Below are 19,018 nucleotides of genomic sequence, written 5' to 3' on the forward strand. Positions count from 1 at the left end.
TTACACTTCTTCATAGACATAGTTCTTCAGAAGCTGCCTTTATGAATCCATCCCTTCTATTTTTCACTGGTTTGTGCTCTTATGTAAAAGTTGAGTGCCAAAAACCAAAACCAAAAAGCTAGAAGTCCAGATAAGTGGGAAATTATTACCCATAAGCATGGGGATTAACAAATAACTTACATATTTTGTGCTACTGTTTTCTACATAATGAAGTCCAGCAATGGTATCTACTCAGACATAAGCCAATAGAGCCATAGAAACATCATTTAGTTTCGAGACAAAAATGCAAAAAAAATTTCATAGGAAATCACTGTTAAAATGTAGCTTGTACCAACAACCAAAAAAGGTAACCTAAATTGGAACAATATTAACTTTAGTTCTATCAAGCACAAAAAATGTAACTTTCTTTTTTTAAGGAGAAGCAGACACAACTGAGTGTTTTGGACTAGCAACAGATTTAGATGAAATACAGTAGGTCCTTGTTGGCTATCCATTTGAAATACAGCAGGGCATACATGTCCATCTCAAACTCCCTGACTACCCCTTCCCCTCCGGTAACCATAAGTCTGTTCTGCAAATGTATGTGTTTTGATGAGTCATTTTGTGCCACAACACCTGAAGCCCACAGGAGCCCTGAGTCTCCATAATGGGGACTGAGGAACGTGAAACACGGAATCATTCAAAGTTCTCTCTTGTAAGAAGCATAACTGTTTGCCTTTAAATGTTAGAAGTGCTTTTTCCCCAGAAGAAACATTAAAGTTCCATTTTCAAAATACCTGTGGTTTTCTTACCTACAATATATCTCTGGAAGGGGAAAAAAGGATTAAATGTTCTTAAATTTTACATCAAATGAAAAAAAAAAATGAGTACGTGTGTGTGTGTATTACAAAGCACATATAATCTCAGGTCTTCCAGTCTGGATGAAAAAATGCCATCAGCTTTGACCACGCAGGACCAGGTAAGACCAACCTGCCTGGGAAGTGGTTGGCTCCTGGGGGCGCCCCCTGTGGGGAAGCACAGCCTGAGATGACAAGGAAGAACTCGGATTTGGCTTCTTACCTCCCAGTGGCTGAATACCAGCTGTGGGCTAGCCAGGCCACTGGTCCTCTTCCGGATCTCATCGGCAAAGCCGAAGCTCTCAGCCACGGGCAGCACGGCCTTGATGATGAACATGTCTGTCCCCTCTTTCATCTCCTCCTGCAGTACTCGTCCTTCTCTCTTTGACAGGACCGCGTAGACCCGACCTGCAAAGCCGCACATCTTTTAAATTCACTGACCGGTTACCTGTCTTGAGCTGCACCGAGATGCGACTGTTCCTACACCCTCTTAACACTCTACTAATGATTAACTTTGATCCCAGTAATTCTGGATTACAAAGGCATGGGAAATATCCAAGCATTTATTTAAAAGGATAAGCGTGACAATCACAGAAAAATTAGAAACAAGTAACAAAAGGTGAAATCACCCCAAAGTGCATTACCCAAGACAATCCCCTCCACACAGCATGGAAAGAGGGAGACCTTTAAAAGGACCGTGGGTACACTGTCACTAGTGGTTGTCTTTGAGTATGAATTCCAATGAGTTAGTGTGACTGGGCTTTATAAATGTTCAAAGTATTTTCACAGTTACAAGACATTATTAATGTGATGATGATAATTATAATGATGACAAGCTATTTGGGTCTAGTAAGCAAGCAACTGGCACAATGACATTTTTATACTAAAAATTAAAGCCATATATAAATGCTCGCTCATATTTAAGCTGATATTTCAGTGTTACAAGAATATGGGTTTTATTTCCCGAGAACTGTGTGTTTGGAATCTTTAACATCTGGTAAGAATTTTTGGCTTCTGGGCTTTGCAATGGCTCAGTGGTGAAGAACCCCCCTGCTATGGCAGGAGACCTGTGTTCAATCCCTGGGTCAGGAAGCTCCCCTGGAGGAGGAAATGGCAACCTACTCCAGTATTCTTGCCTCAAGAATCCCATGGACAGAGAAGCCTGGCGGGCTACAGTCCATGGGGTCACAGAGTCAGACATGACTGAGTACTACAGTCCATGTGGCGAGGAACTTGCTGGAGTGCAGGGATACCTTCAGCTGCCACTCAGACAAAATGCTTCTAAGGCCACAGTAGTCTACAAACGCGTTATCCTGGAGAATTGACACTGCAGTGAAGCAGAGTACCAGTCTCCTGGGACTACCACATGGAGTCCTGGACTCTGTCCTCCTCAACAACTGGGCAGGGAGCTGGTGTGGAGGTCGCCCACCCTGACTTACCATTTACTTTTTAGACTAGAAACTGAGTGTAGAGAGCAAAACTGTCTGAACTGGCAAACTTTTCTCTCTGACTCAGATTTCCCCCTGGTGGTGGTGATGAGGAAGGAGAAAGGAAAACCAATAGCAGGAAACCCATTGTGTCACAGGCTTAAAAAGACAAACAAAAGCTTAAAAACTCTGATGGGCCTTCCCATCTCCAGGCTTAGCAGAAAAACAAATTAAAAACGCCCACAGTGATGACAGGGACACCTGTCCTCTTTTCTAACCTGTGGAACGCCGTCCCCCAGCCCCGGCACCGCCCTCCCCATGTGCCCAAAGGAGCTGACACTGGCTTCTTCACTATGTGCTCTGCCTTCAGCACCCGGACTCAACCAGCTGCCCTGAGCTCTATTAAAACTGCTTCTTTTCAAATTTCAGCCATTTTCATATTGCCCCAGGTGGCACAGTGGTAAAGAACCCCCTGCCATCACAGGAAGACATGTGTTTGACCCCTGGGTTGGGAAGATCCCCTGGAGAAGGAAATGGCAACCCACTCCAGTATTCTTTCCTGGGAAATCCACTGGAGAGAGGAGCCTGGCAGGCTGTAGTCCGTGAGGTTGCAGAGAGTTGGACATGACTGAGCAACTAACACATACACCTCTTCATCAACCTAAGTGTCTTTTCCTCAATCCTCACTCTGTGACTTCTCTGCAGTTTCTGCAACTACTGATCAACACTCTGACACATCTCAACAATCTTAGGGCTACTTTCTTCTGACCCCTGGCCCTCTGACCATTGTTCTACTAATTCTTAAGGGTATGATTTCTTCCTAAGAGTATTCTTTGAGGCTCCAAGCTCTTCTCCAAACCAACTTTCCCTTCAGAGAGCCCCTTCATTTCTCATTGGTGTGGTTTAAATGATTAACTTTATGTCTGGGATGCCTGGGACTATTTCTTAGCCAGGCCTCTCACTTGACCTCTGATTCCACATTTACTGAGACACTGGCCCTCAGGGCATCTCCATGGTGGAGGGTGTGCTAAGTCACTCCGGTCCTGTCCCACAACCCCATGGGCCTTTAAGCCGCTTGAAGACAGCATCAGCCTTCTCTCCTCCAGGCTTTCTCTGACATGACCTTCCTCTCGCATCCTGACCACTCTCCTGTTTGAACTACTATTAATACAACTTATTTACATAGCTTTTAGAACACAGCATCTAGAAATGAAAGCAATATTTTAGATACAGTGTGAAAAGCTCTTGAAAAAAGCAGAACAATTAGTGTCTTTTTTTTTTTTTCAATTAGTGTCTTTATTAGAGATTCCCCTCTGGGCTGTGCAAGATCTGCCTGAAATTCGTATGAGGGAAAAAAATTCATTGGAATTAGCCAGCGGGTGAACTAATCATCTTTATTTACTCTGCCACCTCATTCTAAGGGGAGTTTTAAGGTGGTTTATGGAAGTATAGCCCAAACAAGGGGGTAGGGCGGGAGAAAGAATGAGTGAACTGGGGCAAACGCACCATGAAGAGGTGGGCCAGTGGGGATGAGCCGCCTGACTCCATCCCACTGCAGGTTAGAAGCCCCTCCCCTTCCTTCATGGGATCAATAATTGTAACTGAAACTGAATGTAATTGATCATGTAAATTTGGCCCATTCCATCTTAATTCTGCTAAAACTAAAAAAACTGGGACACAGTGATAGATCACTGAACAAAGGGAAACAGCCACACAAAAAAAGAAAAAAACCTTCCAGATACACTAGGTGCTCATGACTGGTGTGTCTAATGCTTGAGAGCACTCAGGGACCCCCTCTACAGCCGCTGCTCGGCTGGGACACAAAAGCAGCCGCATCAATGAAGATTCGTGAGCCTGTGGCCCCTGACTGGGCATATTCTGATGCCTTCTTGACTGGGCATCTGCTCCATCACCCCGAGTCGTTGGTTCACTCACTCCAAGGAAACTCACTGTGCACCCAACTGTATGCAAGGCAGCAGGGGAGAGGCATCCTCCAGGATGGACAACAGCAACAGAAAGGTTAATGGCCTGGACTGGTTGTGATCAGGGCTCTGGTTTTAATGACTACACTATAAATGTCTCAGCCTGTACTCCAGGCCCTTTATGACCTGGCAGGAACCCAACACCCCAGCTCTTGAAACGGCCAGACCCTAGTGCACAGACCCTACGCTCTTAGCCAAGATAAACCGTGCACAGCCCACAGGACACGTTTGAGGTTTTTCCACTCTGAGCTCAGTTTCTCCAACTCAGAGCACACTCAGCCCAACTTTACAGTCAAATCCTTTCCATTGTTTAAAGCCCATTCAAAAACAACTTGCTCCATGAAGCAGTCTGTGAGATCCTAAGATCAAAATAATCTCTTCACCATTTGGGCCTCACCTGTTCTTTTGTGGCATTATAGATTCTTATGTATCAATACATATTTTCTTCTTCCAGGCTAGGCAGTAAGATTGGTCTGCAGATTCTACAATCTTTAGAGCTAAAGTTTGGCAATTAAAGTTGACTTTTTTTTTCTTTTCTTCTGAATTAGCAAAGGAGGCAGTGGTTCATAGCAATGTTTTCTCTAATAGGAAACTAATAGGAAACAAATAGGAAACAATGTGAATTTCCAATGTGGGGATGATGAGAAGTAAACTACAGCATATCAGATTGACAGGATATTATGCAGAGGTTAAAATGCAAATTATGACTACTAAGTAGCCAAATGGAAGTGTGTTTATAAAGTAAATAACAAACGTAAAAAGCAAAACACCTATCAGCCTCTAGCATAATATAAAAACAGCTATGCAAAATGTACTACTGTGGACAAAGATTGTACAAGAAAATGAAAAATGATGGGTTGATTTCCAAGAAGGAAGATTTTTCTTTCATCTTATGGTTTCTGTTACTCTTGTTGACACTTGTGGTTTAACTTCAACTAAACACACACACACACAGAAATCGGTGGGCACTTCTTATTCCTACTACACTAACTTCTCTTCCTTTTGTCACAGAACATCTAGACTGCTAAATCAAGCCAGTGCGGTTGACAGGATGCAGATGGTCTTCAACCAAACATGAGATAAAGTGTGCTGTGGACACAATGGGGAGTGTGGGCTGGTGGCTATAAGATAGATGGATTCAGCCACAAGTCTACAGGAAATGGATGTTAACCCTCACTCCCACCCAGGATGGATGTCCTGAGTTTAGAAGGATCAGTGCTCTGTTCACAGCTCTGTCCTTACTATGATAATCAGCTACTTAAAAACCCAGAAGGCATGGGATCAAATCCCAAGTTGACATGAAGTTGGCAAAGGTAAAACATATTTCGACAGGATTAGGATCACTATCTAAGAACCCAAATTAACAAGACACAATGTGGGTAAACGCAAGGTTTTACTGTTGGGTTCAGTCAACCAGTGGCCAGGATTAGAAATATAGGGCTGCACTTGCTACTGTTGGTGGTTAGTCCGTTCAGCTGTGTCCAGCTCTTTATGACCCCACGGACTGAAGCCCACCAAGCTCCTCTGTCCATGGGATTCTCCAGGGAAGAATACTGGAGTGAGTTGCCATTTCCGTTTCTAGGGTGTCTTTCCAGACCAGGGACAGAACCTGCATCTCCTGCAGTGACAGGCAAATTCTTTACCACCCAGGAAGCCCATTAATGCTGCAGAGCAGTTCCTAGAAAACCAACTAGAAAGGCATTTAAGTTCAATAGAAGTTTCTGGTGCTGCAGACAATTTAACATCTAGTTGATAAACACAAAATTACTCCATCCGTCAAAGCTTATTTCAAAGTTCAGTCACTTTCAAAAGACTTACTTGGTTTTGAATTTTGCTATCCAAATGTCTCATAAAATTTCGCCAAAAATTTGTACTTATTCACTAAATTCAATTGTATTTTACTAATTTATACTAATTGTATTTTACTAATTTTTTTTTTGTTTTACAAAATCAAGCTCTTGTCACCTTAACTCATCTCTCAAAGCAGGAACCATGCTTAACACAGCATTGGCATATACAGCTCAATGAATTTTTGTTGCACTGAATTATGAGATGCTGGTGTAATATAAAAAGAATTACAACTATGAAATAAAAATAGGTTATAAAAGTAAACAGTAGTACTAAGTAGGCTTCTGATACATTAAAATACATATATTTATAACAGTATAAGCATTTGTCCCTAAAATAAGACAGAACTACAATAACTGTAGATGTGATTAAAACTAATAGTATCTAACAGAAAAGTCATCTTTTATATGTGAAGTTCTCACCCAAAGATAGAAAACAATGAAAGCATGAATGACAGATGTAAACAGCTGGAAGAAGAAATATGAAGAGAGACAATTTACTAGTTACATGATGATCAATTAAAAACACAAACCAATTCTGATGTCTATTCAAGCCCATTAAAAAAATTTTCACCGGTTAAAAAAATCCTAATAAAACTATACTGCTAGGAAAGTAGATTTTGCAAGCAAAGAAAGTCATTTTCTTGGTATTATTTCCCCAGACAAAACAATTTTAAGATGATTATTTTTTCTGTAATATTTCCCATTTTGACCATAAGCAATTCTACACATTTATAAAAGGATTTCTAATTTCAGCAATCTGTGTAGAAAAAAGTTTTAAGAAACTAACTCATCTTACTAAATAAAAAGGCCCGAACTCGTCCTTTCGTCAATTTTTTCCAATTCTTGGAGAGTTAAAGCAACTGGCAGGCTTCCCTGGTGGCTCAGGGGTAAAGAATCTGCCTGCAATGCGGGAGATGAGGATTCAGTCTCCAGGCCGAAGTCTTCCTGGAAGACCGCTGACCATCCAGGTAGGAAGCAAAAAGTCTCAGGAATATAGAGATCTCCTCATTTCTTTCTCCAGTTATAGGTGGTGATTTAGAAAGAAAAAGTAAAACGTAAGAGAACACAAGAGCTGACTACCCTGACATACCTCTGACACTAAAAACCGGTTATCACAACCAAAGTATTCCCCCAAACAAGAGAAAACAGGTTTAGGAGGTAATTCTCTAGTTTAAGAAGGCTTCAAACCAATTAAAAAAAAAAAAGCAAATTCCAGATCAAATCTAAACACAGCTTTTTTTAAGGCAGTGTGTAGGACAGTCGGTCGGTCTCTGAGAAATGTGTTATGAAGGCCAACCAGGGACAGTGGTACAAATGGTGTACAGTGGACCCTTGAACAACATAGGTCTGAACTGTGTGGGTCCACTTATACATCCACTTATCCATGGGTTTTTCTAAGTACATACTACGCTGTTGCTGTTTAGTCGCTCAGTTCTGTCCGACTCTTTATGACCCCATGGGCTGTAGCCTGCCAGGCTCCTCTGTCCATGGGATTCTCCAGGCAAGAACACTGGAGTGGGTGCCATTTCCTTCTCCAGGATCTTCCCAATCCAGGGATCGAACCCGTGTCTCTTACGTCTCCTGCTTTGGCAGGCAGATTCTTTACCACTGAGCCACCTGGGAAGCCCAAGCACATCCTACAGTACTACACAACCCGCGTCTGAATCCACACATAGGGAAGGCCAACTCTAAAGTAACATACAGATGTTCCGCTGCATGGTCAGTCAGTGCCCATAACCCCCGTGCTGTTCAAGGGTCAACTGTACTAACCCTTCTCCATGTTCACAGTTGAGATTTTTACCTGGATAAGGCAAGGCAAAGACATGTTCTGCTTTTAAGGGAGAAGATGGCAAAAAACCCTGAGGGCTAAGATAAGCATCTCTTCCTAGAAAATGTCAGAACTGACTCTGCTGGCCAAGTGGAAAGTGCCAGGTGAAGATCAAAGAGCAGGATGACAAGAGATGCTCCAAGGACTGTGGGGCACGTGCAAGGGCCTGGTGGTGATCTCCTAACACAAACGAACACATGGGCACAGAGCACCAACTCCACAAAGGGACTCAACAGTCTGCCGGGGACTTCTGGTAAATGCCAACAGCTGAGCCTGGCTTCATTTGCTGTGCTGAAAAAGCTGTCTTCTCAGAAAGGTCAAATGCTGCTCCGAATGGATAATGCAAGGAGAGATGGCAATCTGGGGAAGAGACATGTTTTCCCGTTACCCTGGAAGTGCAGTGGAGAGACAGGCAGGCACAGACCTACGTGGACCCTGGACTTCAGGAAAGATCATTTCAAACACACAAAGGAAAAGAAAAAAAACGACAACAGTTTTCAGGATAACAAACCCTAAGATGAAACTCCTTTTTGGGAGGAATGGGAGTCTGAAAATATCAATTATGAATGATCCCAATGAGAAAAAAAGGAGGAAAAATCCTCCCCATCCAAAATAAAGCTGTCGGGTCACAGGAGGTACCTGCTGTGCCTCTGACTCCTGTTTTAAGAGGACACACACAGGAGATGGGAGAAGAAGAGGAAGACAGCAACTAAGACTTGGGGAGAGGGACACAGTATGTCCCAGATGGTGAAAACTAGAATAAGGCGAGCTGACCAAAATTACAGTTATAAGCAACAAAAGGGTCTTTTCCATGACTTTCAAAACAAGGCCGAGACACACTGACAACATGGAGAGGCTAGTGTAATGTTAACAGAGGACAGTGGGGTAGCAGAGGCTGGTTCTCCGTACCTACGTTAACTCCATTTTCCCCAACAAGGAGACTGGAGAAGAAACCAGAACAAGTAGAACAAACCTCATAGAGGAAATGCTGAAGTTCAAGACAGCTGAGAAGTTGACAAGCAACTTCTTAAACCTTCTTGAACCTTCTCAAACAAGTTCAAGTCTCCAAGACCAGAAATGTATCCTGTGGTCTTCAAGAAATCTGTCCTTTTCAGAACTTATGCATAGCAGGGTAGCTGCCAAACTACACACTAAGTAACAAGTTTTTAAGGATAAAGGCACTGGATTCCATCAACTACAGACTAGAAAATCATATGCTAATTTCTTACAAAATTTTAAGAGAACATTATAAAGATTTGTATATATTTATACAACCATGAGTTAAATGAAGACATGGACTTTCTAACACAAAGTTGTTATCAATCTAAGCTTATTTCTTCTTCTAACATGGCTAGTAAGTCGGTAATGAGGGGAATACTATATACAGAAAGGACCTCACTTCATCAAAACATCTGATTGACCACTTCTCTTGTTTTGCATCATGGGGCATGCAGGATCTTAGATGCCTGACCAGGGATTGAACCTGCGCCCCCCTGCAGTGCAAGCGTGGAGTCCTAATCCCTGGAGTGCCAGGGAAGTCCCTGATTCAATGCCTAGTGACCGTCCTTTCTCACCAGGACGCTTAAAAAAAAAAAAATTGAAAAACGAATCAATGTGTTAAGATTATGGTTAAGAAATTGAGAATTTTCTTGGCCTTAAAAACTGCCAAGCTTCCTTCATTATTGTTGTAATGTTTGTTACTATTTTACACACACACACACAAAATCTAAGAAAAAAACATTACATAGACCCAGTTTCAGATCAGATCAGATCAGTTGTTCAGTCGTGTCCAACTCTTTGCGACCCCATGAATTGCAGCACGCACGCCAGGCCTCCCTGTCCATCACCAACTCCCGGAGTTCACTCAGACTCACGTCCATGAGTCAGTGATGCCATCCAGCCATCTCATCCTCTGTCATCCCCTTCTCCTCCTGCCCCCAATCCCTCCCAGCATCAGAGTCTTTTCCAATGAGTCAACTCTTCACATGAGGTGGCCAAAATACTGGAGTTGCAGCTTTAGCATCATTCCTTCCAAGAAATCCCAGGGCTGATCTCCTTCAGAATGGACTGGTTGGATCTCCTTGCAGTCCAAGGGACTCTCAAGAGTCTTCTCCAACACCACAGTTCAAAAGCATCAATTCTTCGGCGCTCAGCCTTCTTCACAGTTTACTCATATGTAAATACAAGGGTTCTAGTGGGACTACCGAAAAGAGCAATGGCACCCCACTCCAGTACTATTGCCTGGAAAATCCCATGGGCGGCGGAGCCTGGTAGGCTGTAGTCCATGGGGTCACTAAGAGTCGGACACGACTGAGCAACTTCCCTTTCACTTTTCACTTTCATGCATTGGAGAAGGAAATGGAAACCCACTCCAGCGTTCTTGCCTGGAGAATCCCAGGGACGGGGGAGCCTGGTTTGCGTCCATCTATGGGATTGCACAGAGTTGGACACGACTGAAGCAACTTTGCAGCAGCAGCAGCAGCAGCAGCAGCAGAAGCAGCAGGACTACATCACTTCAGTTACTGAAATTTAAATGAAGTTTTTTGGGAAACAAAATAGGAAGAACAACAACAACAAAAAATTAAAAAAAGAAATGAAGTTGATCCTAACTCCTCACAAGTTAATGACAAGATGCAACTGCTGAGACTGCATTAAAAGAACGCTGTGCCACCTGTGGGAGGTAACAGCATGTCTGTGTTTGGTCCTGGTCAGATAGTATCTTAGGTTGCTTAATTTAAGAGGGAGGCTGACCAAATAAAGTATGTCTAAAGGACAGCAACTGGATTGATGAAAGGATTAAAAAAAAAAAAAATCATATCCTGAAAACCAGCTGAAGGATAGGGAGAGTTTTCCCCTGGATGTAAAACTAGAAAATAAATGCTCCCCTCAAACATATGAAGTGCTATGCATGTGAGAGGGACCAATGGTGGGATTAAAGGCGAGACGCTGGCAGGAAACAAGACTTTTTGCTCAAAATGAGAAAGAAACTGTTTAATCTCAAAACTGGCTGTGAGCTACTCATCCACAGAAGTATTCAGAGTACCTGTCAGGGTAGGAGAGAGAGGAGGAGGCCTCTGAAGTCTTCTTCAAGGATCTGAAGGAATCAAGACCATCTGGTTCTAATTCTACCTTTACCTTTTAAATTAAGACGATTAAGCTGGCTTAAAACTCAACATTAAAAAAAAAAACAAAATAAGATCATGGCATCTGGCCCCATCATTTCATGGCAAATAGAAGGAGAGAAAGTGGAAATAGTGACAGATTTTCTTTTCTTGGGTTCCAAAACCACTGCAGACAAGGACTGCAGCCATGAAATTAAAAGACACTTGCTCCTTGGAAGAAAAGCAATGACAAACCTAGAAAGCATATTAAAAAGCAGAGATATCACTTTGCCAATCAAAGTCCATATAGTCAAAGCTATGGTTTTTCCAGCAGTCATGTATGGATGCGAGAGTTGGATCTGAAAGAAGGCTGAGTGCGAAAGAATTGATGCTTCTGAACTGTGGTGCTGGAGAAGACTCTTGAGAGTCCCTTGGACAGAAAGGAGATCAAACCAGTCAATCCCAAAGGAAATTAACCCTGAACATTCACTGGAAGGACAGATGTTGAAGCTCCAAAACTGCGGCCACCTGATGTCAAGAGTCAGCTCCTTGCAAAAGATCCTGATGCTGGTAAAGACTGAAGGCGAAAGAAGAGGGCAGCAGAAGATGAGATGGTTAAACAGCATCACCGACTCAATGGACATGCTGCTTCTGCTGCTGCTAAGTCGCTTCAGTTGTGGCTGACTCTGTTCCCCACAGACGGCAGCCCACCAGGCTCCCTGTCCCTGGGATTCTCAGGAGTTTAAGCAAACTCCAGGAGACAGCGAAGGACAGAGGAGCCTGGTGTGCTGCAGTCCATGGGGACGCAAAGAGCTGGACATGACTTATCGACTGAACAACAATAACAACAATGGAAATGTGAAGAAAATCTGGGAATGGTCTAGACCAGTGTTCGCTGAACTCAACGATGGGTACCGTGAGATATTAACAGGATGCCATACTCAAGGTAGGCTGAGAAACACTGCATGTTCCAGGCCATATTGAGATCTGACACCTGGCACGTACCGACTTTAAGCCATCCAAGGGTAACCAAATCTCTGTGCCTTTGTTTAGCTCAACCGTTTTTGAAATGCTGCTATGGGTGCTCAATTCCTTTCACAGGAACTTTACTGTGATCCAAGTCTAAATTTCTTTTGGGGGAGGAGAAAAACCGCAACAACTTAGATTTATGCTTTTAGCAATTAATTAGCAAAAGAATCAAACTAAAAGGAATGCAGAGTAGGCACATACTGACTCAAAGGACCTCAAAGCTAGAGAAAATCCAGCAGTTTGGTCCACTCGCTCAACCAGTGCAGGATCCTCCGTCTGCCCTCCTCACTGCAAAGCAGCTCCATGATCTCAGGGGGTAAGAGAATTACTGGGTGCCAGGCCTGGTTCTGGGGCCCGTATCTGTGTTCTCATGTTACTCTCCACAACTTCCAATGAGTTATATTACCTTCCTTTTTCAGAGGTGAAAAAAATATGTCTCAGTGAAGTCAAATCTTTCAAAAGTCAAAATAGATACTGAGTCCTAGGCTCAACATCTCCTGAAGAGATCTTAAACATTCTTCTCCCAAAGAGAAAAATCAGGAGCAGCATTTGGTATAATGTTAGTAGTGGATAAAGTCCTCAAGTCTCCTCAGGAGAGACCCAGAATTCACAGAGGCCCTTTGTGTTAGGGGCACAAGAGTGTTGTCTGACTCTTTGATAGCTGTCACAACTTCGCTTACCCAGACTGATATGGCGATTCCCTTGTGCAAAACTACTGCACAGGTTTGAATGGTAATGGTATATGAGCAGTTTAAACCTCATTTACCAGATCTTTCATTACAGAAATGAGTCTTTCTACTTTTGCAGAATAAAATATCCTTAGTTGTTCAACTTCCACTTCCTTGCCCCCAAGATTTTTATTTTACATTTAAGGCCTCTGGCTTTCCAAGATCTTGCTGTTGTCTAGTCGCTTGGGCATGTCTGTATCTTTGTGAATCCATGGACTGTAGCCTGCTAGGCTCCTTTGTCCCTGGGATTCTCCAGGTTAAGAATACTGGAGTAGGATGCTGTTTCCTTCTCTAGAGCATCTTCCCAAGCCAGGGATCAAACCTGCATCTCCTGCATTGACAAGAGGATTCTTTATCACTGAGCCACCTGGGAAATCCTATTCTAAGATCTTGTGCCATGTGCTCAGTCACTCAGTTATGTCTGACTTTTTGTGACCCCAGGGACTATAGCCCACCAGGCTCCTCTGTACATAGAATTTTCCAGGCAAGAATGCTGGAGTGGGTTGCCATTTCCTAGTCCAATTGGCTTTCCTGTTGGTAAAAGATGCAGGAATCCTACGTGGCTGGAGCCCCACACCTTGATAAAACTGAGAACGCAGTAGCTGTGACAAGGATGGTATTGGCTCCTCTTGGGCCCCTCAATTGCGAGCTACCCTTTCCTTTGGCTCGCAGAGTCTCCAATATTCTCTCCAGGGTCCTTCTTGCCTCACCCCATCGTGGCCTACCTCGAGGGACTAAGAGCCTGAGTTTGGGGCTGTGTGCTAATGCATGCAGGATGGCCCACAGGAGGTGGCTAAGATCTTAGTTCCTTGATAAATCAGATAACAATGTAGCTTCTGTGAAAACATATTAAATGCGTTTGGTTTTCTAATCTACAAGAGGTCACTACTACTCAGGGCATCTGTCTTTCCCTCTCCCGCCTTACCGAGAACATCGCTGGTGGCCATGATATCGCATGTGTACATCGCTGCCATCAGTCGCTGTGGCTTCACTTGCAGTGCGTAGCGACAGGCTTCCTTCATGGTGGCTATGAGCTGTCCTGAAAAGGGCCCGTAGCAGTCAGTGAGTGGAGACTCTCCTCTCTGGGAAGCCCTCTTCTCAAAGGGCTCAGAGCCATAGTCTTGCAGCTCCTGCTGTTCATCTCCACCTGAGCGGGTGTCACCTTCCCCCTGTCTCTCCTTCACCAGATCACCCGGTTCTTGATTCTGTTTATTACTTGCTGTCTGTTCTTCAAACTTGCTCAGGTCCCATTTTTCCAGGACAAAACACACACCCATGAGTGGCTCCTCGCACATGGGGCCGGAGAGGGTGGCTAGCTGGAAGCCGCTCACAATGCTGTTGCCCAGGTCTCGGTACCGACTGGCTTCTTTTGAAGCTTTGCCATCGAGGCCTGTCCACACTGAATTATGAAAATCCTCACTTTTATTTACTAGTATGTTGGGCCCACATTTTCTTGGGCCAAATGACCAGATTTGGTCCACCGTGTTCCTCCACTTCCTCCCGGTGAGGTGGTGCTCGAGCTTTCCTTTGAATTCCCAGATTTTCTCTTGGGTCTTCTGATGGATCATCTGAGGATTATTTTTGCCCTCGTTTAGAGAGGACGTTAACTGCTCCATAGAACGAATCAGGTCACTGCTTTCTTCTAGAATCTGAGTCACCTCCTCTGGGAGCGGCAGGGCTCGGACGCTGAGTGTGGCAAGTTTGTTGGGAGTCGTCATGGTGATGAGCCCATTGGAGTCAACCTGGATTCCTTCAGGGATTTTGCTCTGATCCTCCTTTGTTTGGTGGATGACCGCAACTTTCTGTTGTTTGCCGATTTCTTCATTGACCATGTCAACTTTTGGGGGTTTTGTGATTGTTTCTCTGAATGGAATGATGGGTTCAGATACACTGATTTCAATCTTTGCAAACCTACAAAGTTGAGAGGAATAACACAAGGTTATCATCAAAATGGCATCAGAACTCCCATGGAGCAACATTACATAATGAATATTCTGCAAAAATGCAGATATATAAAAATTATTTCACTAGGAAATATTGGTGATTTACAATCTATCAGAATTCAAAAACTGCTTTCATTTCAGATTGAAAAGACTACCTGTAGTGGGAAGAAATCTTCAGGGAGTTCCTTGCATATACCAGAATCTCACTGCTTTGTTCACTCATTCTCAAAACAAATAAATCATGTATTTAGATAAAACTGTTTTGAGTGGAGAATAAATGTTTTAATAAGATTGACATATTAATTCTTTAAAATAATATTTGCCAGTTGAAGAATCTGGATAAGGAAAGCTCAATGATGAAAACTTAATAATAGAGAGGAAAAAAACAATTCACAGAACATCAGGATATCCTCTCCAATCCTGACAGTGTACTTGGCTTTGATGAGGCTCATGGTGAGGCCAAAAAGGTCAAGGAGCTTGTTTAGAGCGGCTCTCTCCTAAAGAGCTTCTGCAATGATGCGAATGTTCCATACCTGTACTGTGATTACCGAGCCCTTGAAATGCAGCTAGTACAACTAGGGAAATCAAGTTTTATTTTTATTTCATTTTAATTACATTTAAATAGCCACACGTGGCTGCTGAACATCTGAAATGTGGCTAGTGTGACGGAGGGACTGAATTTTCAATCTTATCCAACTTTAATATCTGGCCACTGTATTGGACCACAGAAGTCTTGACCCTCAGTGTGGCATCAGGTTCGGAAAGCCGCTTTTCTCACATGCCATCAAGTTTAGTTTCACACTGCACTTTCTTTCAGATGAGCTGTAAGTTCACCAAGGGCAGATTCTGGAAACTGGCATGGTTTGAGTCTGATGACGATAAAACCAGGCAATCTTTCTTTTTCTCTTATTTTCTGTCTACTTCATTCCCAGGTAATACTAAGGCTTTGGTCTGGTCTACCATTGGCAATGTGGATGGATATATGTATAAATGTACATATATATGTACATGCATAAGCGCATATGTATGTACACATATATACTATAAGATACCTCTGGATTCTGGAATAACGCTTTTTCCCTGGGAACTGTGATTCAATAAGGAAATTAAACACTGAAAGTAAAACGTTTTAAAATGCTTACTTTTGCTTCTAGGTTTGTTTTTGCTTTCTACATTTTGTGGGTATAGGACAGGTATTTGGTTTATCTGATTTTATACTTTTTGATAAATTTGAAAATTCAATAAATGGTTTTCTAAAAATCATGTTACCACAAGTGGTTTTAGAATACAGAACCCAAAGAGATCATAAAATGTGGAAGAAAATTAAAATGTTCTGAAAAAATATTCCCTTCAAGGAAGATTTTGTTGCCAGTGAGTATGTTTACTTTCAAGGATTAGTTTATTCCAATGCTATATATATTGTTGCAGAATATACAACAAGATGGGTATCTACCTGACACTTTATTACTACTCTGACACTGGATGAAGGTGGCAGACACAATCTTACCTAAGAACCGGCACTTGTTTTGAAACATTCACAAGCTCTGCGCTGCCAGGGTTTAAAGAACCTGTAGCCTGAGATGTAAAATTTAAGATAAAATAACAATGAAAAAAGATGTGTATATATATGTGTGTGTGTGTGTGTGTTCTTCCCACTAATCACTTATTATGTACGAGGCGCTATGGTACATGGTTTACATGTGTTACTTAGTAGGTGTATTACTATACTCATTTTGTAGAGGAGAAAACCAAGTAAGAAAGATCAAATAATTTCTCCAAAGTTACAGAACAAGTAAGCTGGGTTTCAAGTCTAGTTCTGACCTCAGAATCAATGTGTTTAGCCATTATGCTACCCCGAAAAATCCAATTAAACAGCATACTAAAGGAGTAATTCACTACAATACTAAGTAGTTTTTATTATAGGTTATACAAATTGATTTGTATTAGGACATCTGCAAAAATATCACATTAAAAGGATCTAATAATCTATTCAACCATCTTTACAAATGCTAAATGGCATTCAGTAAAATTTAATACCCATTCCTTGTTTTTCAAAAAGAAAAGCACTCAGAAATTTTAGAAATAGGAAAATGTTTTTAAAATTATCATTATTTAGAGAAAATAAGTTCATATACTGAGAACACTCAAGAAAACAGACTGCACAGCTACTGAAACTGTGAGTGAGTCCATCTATGACACTCCCATTTCCCTTGTATTATAAGGTCCAAAGGGCTGAAAGTCTCATTAGTCCTTCTAATTTCTAAGGTTTCCAAGAATTCTCCCACAGTCATCACTTGCTCCACATCATGGAAAGGTTGGTGTGTGTATGGTTGTCATACCTACAAAGTGTCTCAGAGCTAAAGGTTCTTTAAACCCTGGCAGTGCAGAGCATGTGAATGTTTCAAAACAAGTGCCAGAGGCTGAGACTACATTAGTAATCTTCCATGGCTTCCTGCCATATCTGAGCATTACTGCCTTGAGAGGTGGATGGCGAGAACTCTGACAGTTTTGCTGGCCAAAAGACCACAGGTAGCCCCCTTGTCTCCCACACCTGTACTAATGCATTCCTGAACATGTGTGTCAAAGTCAAAAGGACTTATATATTAGAAGGCAGGTTCTGTCTTAAAAAAAACAACCTTTAGAATTTTCTATACGTTCTTATTCTAAGTATAACTGCAAACTTTAACAGTCATATTGAATAGTACACAGAGCAAAACTAACTCCACTGATCTATGACTTGTCACAATGTGAACACTCATGTAAACCACTACTCAAGTTAGAAACATTACTAACCCTCAGAAGGCCCCCTCATGTGTTCTCCCAACCCCACAAATGTGACCACTATCTTGATTTTCACTGTAATCCATTTAAATTATTTTTTATCACCTAAACATGTAACCCCTATACTACATACGTTCCGTTTGGCCTGCTTCTTGGACTTCATGTAAATAGAATCAAACTTATTTTTTTCAATTGTCTTCTGCTCAACATTATGCTATGAGATTCATCCATGTCTGCATAGTTAGCTTGAGATTTTTATATAAAATTCCATAATTTTTTTTCCAAAAAAACTCCATTTCAAGTTTTTTTCAGCTTTTGCCTATTAAAATTTTTATTGCTATGAATATTCTTTCAAAAATTTATTTATTTTTTAATTGAAGGATAATTGCTTTACAATATTGGTTTCATTTCTGCCATACATCAAGCTATGAATATTCTTGATACATCTGTCCACTGTGTGTTACATATAGATAGAATAGAAATGAGAGTGGATCTGCCAAGCTATGGGAAATAACTATCTTCTACCTCAGGAGATAACACCAAGTAATTGCTGACTTGAAGTAGAATTCTAATTACCAAAAAGTGTTATTTTTAAAGGCAAGTTAATGACCTGAGAAATGTAAGGTTACTTAACACTGGGTTTTAATTTGGTAGCGAAAAGAAAGAAAATAGTTCAAAAACTCCAAAAAATAACATTTTAATATTATTTAAAAAATAGAATAAAATAAACCCTCTGCAGGACTTTCCTGGTGGTTCAGTGGTTAAGAATCTACCTGCTAATGCAGGGGACACTGGTTTGATCCCTGGTTGGGGAACTAAACCCCTGCGGCAACTAAGCCTGTCCGCCACAACTACTGAGCCCAGGCAACCTACAGCCTGTGCTCTGCAACAAGAGAAGCTACGGCAATGAGAAACCCGAGCGCCGTAACTAGAGAGGAGCCCCTGATGCCACAACTAGAGAAAGCCCGAGCACAGCAAAGAAGACCCAGCACAGCCAAAACTAAGTATATAAATAAAATCACACACACACACATATAGAGAGAGAGAGAGAGAGAAAGAGAGAGAGATACAGAATATAAACCCCAAGTAGGTGGTGCTGCAGAAGCAGCTCTTCTTATTCTGCTGTATTATTAGTAGTAGTAAAGCAGAACTACAATAGTACCTCCTACTACTACTACTACTACTACTAGTACCACCACCACCAATTTTACTAGGTTGCTTTAAGAATTAAATGAGACATGCAGACTTTAACAGTGACTGGTATGTAATATTTAGTAGGTAATTATGTTGATTACTTACAATTATTATTTAACTATAATGATTATGGTTATTAAAGTCCCAGAAAATTGAAAAACAAAAGCAAAGAAGGCCACTATAGGGCCATTCATCAAAGAAAAACAAATGATCAATAAATACATTAAAAAATGTTTCAGTATCATAACTAAGCACAGAAAGTGTATATTAACAATGAACAAACATTTGTCTTCCAGACTGATGAAAATATAAAAAATTA

General features: G+C 41.8%; 1 protein-coding gene across 3 annotated transcripts in view; it reads right to left on the reverse strand.

The window, feature by feature from the left end:
• The window catches only part of EFL1 (elongation factor like GTPase 1), a 114,036-nt gene that overhangs the window by 5,745 nt on the left and 89,273 nt on the right, over positions 1-19,018 (reverse strand). For all 3 annotated transcript variants that reach the window (XM_027520651.1, XM_027520649.1, XM_027520650.1), the window contains exons 18-19: positions 13,707-14,692; positions 1,060-1,244 (exon numbers count right to left, since the gene is read on the reverse strand). In XM_027520651.1, the coding sequence (XP_027376452.1) occupies positions 1,060-1,244; positions 13,707-14,692 (1,171 nt within the window). The remainder of the gene's footprint in view (positions 1-1,059; positions 1,245-13,706; positions 14,693-19,018) is intronic.

This window comes from Bos indicus x Bos taurus, chromosome 21 (assembly GCF_003369695.1).
Source record: "Bos indicus x Bos taurus breed Angus x Brahman F1 hybrid chromosome 21, Bos_hybrid_MaternalHap_v2.0, whole genome shotgun sequence".
Taxonomy (NCBI): Eukaryota; Metazoa; Chordata; class Mammalia; order Artiodactyla; family Bovidae; genus Bos; species Bos indicus x Bos taurus.